Raw genomic sequence first — 2,490 nt, 5'->3', positions numbered from 1 at the left:
ATCGATACCCTGATTAAGACAAAAAATGATAAATTCGATACCCTGTTCAACACAAAAATCCCGAAAAACATACCCTGGCTGGCCGCACGTCCCCATAAAGCCCTTATAAGGGAGTACCCCCCCCCCCCCTCCCCCGGGGTTCGTCGTTGGCCGCGTTATAGGTTGGATAACCTGTGTGAAAAGAGGCGCCTGCACACTGTTCGCACAGTCGATAAGTTTTCATTTTCGGTAAGGGAACTGGTAAGGGATACATGAAATACCACCCCATTTTCGGGATTTTCGAACCATAATTTGTGTTGTACGGTAGTCCAATTTCTCCGATTGTTTTTGTTTCACAAAGTGAAAGAGCATCGGCACAGCATGATAACTCTCTTTCAGGTGGAAAATTTTTCAATCGCAGCTTTCAATAAAACCGAACGTAACGGAAGTGCAGAGGGCAAAAACAGCTCAGACAATGGAGCAGAAAGCACTCACACGTTCGTGTCCTCACTGATAGTCAACCTTTCAGTGGCTGTGGTGGTGATCTCTCTGTTTTCCATCTTGCGGCCAAGACTTAAACGCATTTACTCTCCGAGGCAAATGTTGCTCGATATGATGTTTCCTCTTGGAAAGTTGCCACACTCGTTCTTTGCTTGGATAATTCCAGCTTTTATGGCCAGTGACGATGATGTGTTCTATTACGCTGGTATAGACGCTCTTGTTTACATGCGATTTCTAAAGCTCTGCATCAAGATCTCCGTGGTGATCTTCCCTTATGGAGCAGCAGTACTGGTGCCCCTGCACTGTTTCGGTAAAGTTGGTATGCAAGGCCTTGAGAAACTTGCTGTGTCAAATGTGCAGCCGGGCTCTAGCCGACTGTGGGCGCATTTAATTGCGGCTTGGATTTACACGATGATTATAAGTTATCTTTTGTATGAAGAGTGGAAAATTTACATTATGTATCGACAAGAATACCTCTCTTGTGGAAAAGGCCATCAATATACATTGTTAGTCAGGGATGTACCCCTAAAGGTTAGTATATATGGGTTATTGACCAAGCGTGAGGTCAAGATGGCTGGATATTGGCCAAGTTCTTTTTTTGCTTGTTTCGTCCCGGTCCATAAACATGCAAAAAAAGAACTTGGCCAATATCCAGCCTTCTTGACCGAACAAGCTTGGTCAATAAAGGATTTATTATATGGGATAAAACACCAACAAAATGATCTTTGGGCCAAGCGAGAAGTCCCAAGCGGGCAGTATAGCTCCATCTTGCCTGCTCAGGTAACCAATCACAGCATGGGATTTGGTTCATATTGCCGGCTCACGGAGGTAGTTATATAATAAGAATGTTTATTAATTAATCAGTTATTTATTTTATTTTTTACTGATGTGGGTGGGGGTCGTATCACAGATTGATGCTGTAACTGCAGAGTTCCCAGCAGAGACCAGTCCACAACTCCAGGAACTTGGTGCCCTACTCCTGACAAAAATAGTGTGTGAAAAGATGTGCTGGCACCTTGAGAGGCTGTTTAAAATAAAATTATTTTGAAAATCCAACACTTAAGTGTCAGTTTACCAACTCCACTACTGTAAAGATCAAAGTTTATTTCCTATACTCCCTAAGCACAGAGTATAGTTAAATTCTTAGGGTATACTCAGTACAAAAAGAGAAGGGATGGGGGATGGGTTTGTGGTAGAAGTCTAGCGTTTGTTGGCACACAGCATTGACAAAGTACCACTAACCTTTAAAATTCTAAAATGATAGAATCTGGTTGATATGCTCCTTTTCACGTTGAAGTGTCATTGATATGACTATTCTCAAACTCATTAATAATTCACAAGGTGATCATCCAACCAAGAGATGCCAATTTTGTCACGTGCATGTGGTTTGAAACCCTGGTGAAACACTGGAATGACGTGCTATCCATGAGTTTCATGTAATATCAAACCCTAGAGTTGATAAAGCATCAAACTCCAGTGAACTTATTTCTTAATTTGAATATTAATAACACATATTTGAATACTTAAAACAAAGACACCAACAGGAACAAACAAAGATGTATCAAGCGACTGAACCAAATGGAAATCGTAATCTTTGAATAAACTACTGACTTCAACAATGGGTATTTTTATCAATCTCTGTTTCTGCCATTGTTCAAATATTCTTAAGGCCCATTTATTTTTGTAATGAGTGGACTTTGGCACGGCACTTTCCACCAACTTGGCCTCTTTATCCGCTGATTTTGCTTGCCAAAAATGTGATAAAACTACTGCAGAAGAGAGTGAAGAATTCAAAATTAAACCTTGAGAGTGAAGAATTCAAAATTAAACCTTGATTTTATAATCATCTACAGCATTGTGATAACATTGGTGACACCCTTTCTGAAAAGGCAAATCACCATAACAATACAATTTTTCATGACAACAAACTCGTCGACATGTGAAAAATTTGTGAATATTTCAATTTTTTTATTCCTGAGGCCTGCTTGAGAAGCCATTTCAAAAACTTGC

At 40.3% G+C, this 2,490-nt stretch overlaps 1 protein-coding gene across 2 annotated transcripts in view; it reads left to right on the top strand.

Annotated features, from left to right (window-relative positions):
* Positions 1-218: 218 nt before the first annotated feature.
* The window catches only part of LOC137999817 (uncharacterized), a 22,543-nt gene continuing 20,271 nt past the window's right edge, over positions 219-2,490 (top strand). For both annotated transcript variants that reach the window (XR_011123021.1, XM_068845751.1), the window contains exon 1: positions 219-1,011. Coding sequence is in view for 1 of the 2 variants with exons in the window: in XM_068845751.1 (XP_068701852.1) it covers positions 361-1,011 (651 nt within the window). In the remaining variant the exon portion in view is untranslated. The remainder of the gene's footprint in view (positions 1,012-2,490) is intronic.

Source organism: Montipora foliosa, chromosome 4 (assembly GCF_036669935.1).
Source record: "Montipora foliosa isolate CH-2021 chromosome 4, ASM3666993v2, whole genome shotgun sequence".
NCBI lineage: Eukaryota > Metazoa > Cnidaria > Anthozoa > Scleractinia > Acroporidae > Montipora > Montipora foliosa.
The sequence above is the reverse complement of the archived record's forward strand: the minus strand, read 5'-3'. Positions and strand labels throughout refer to the sequence as shown.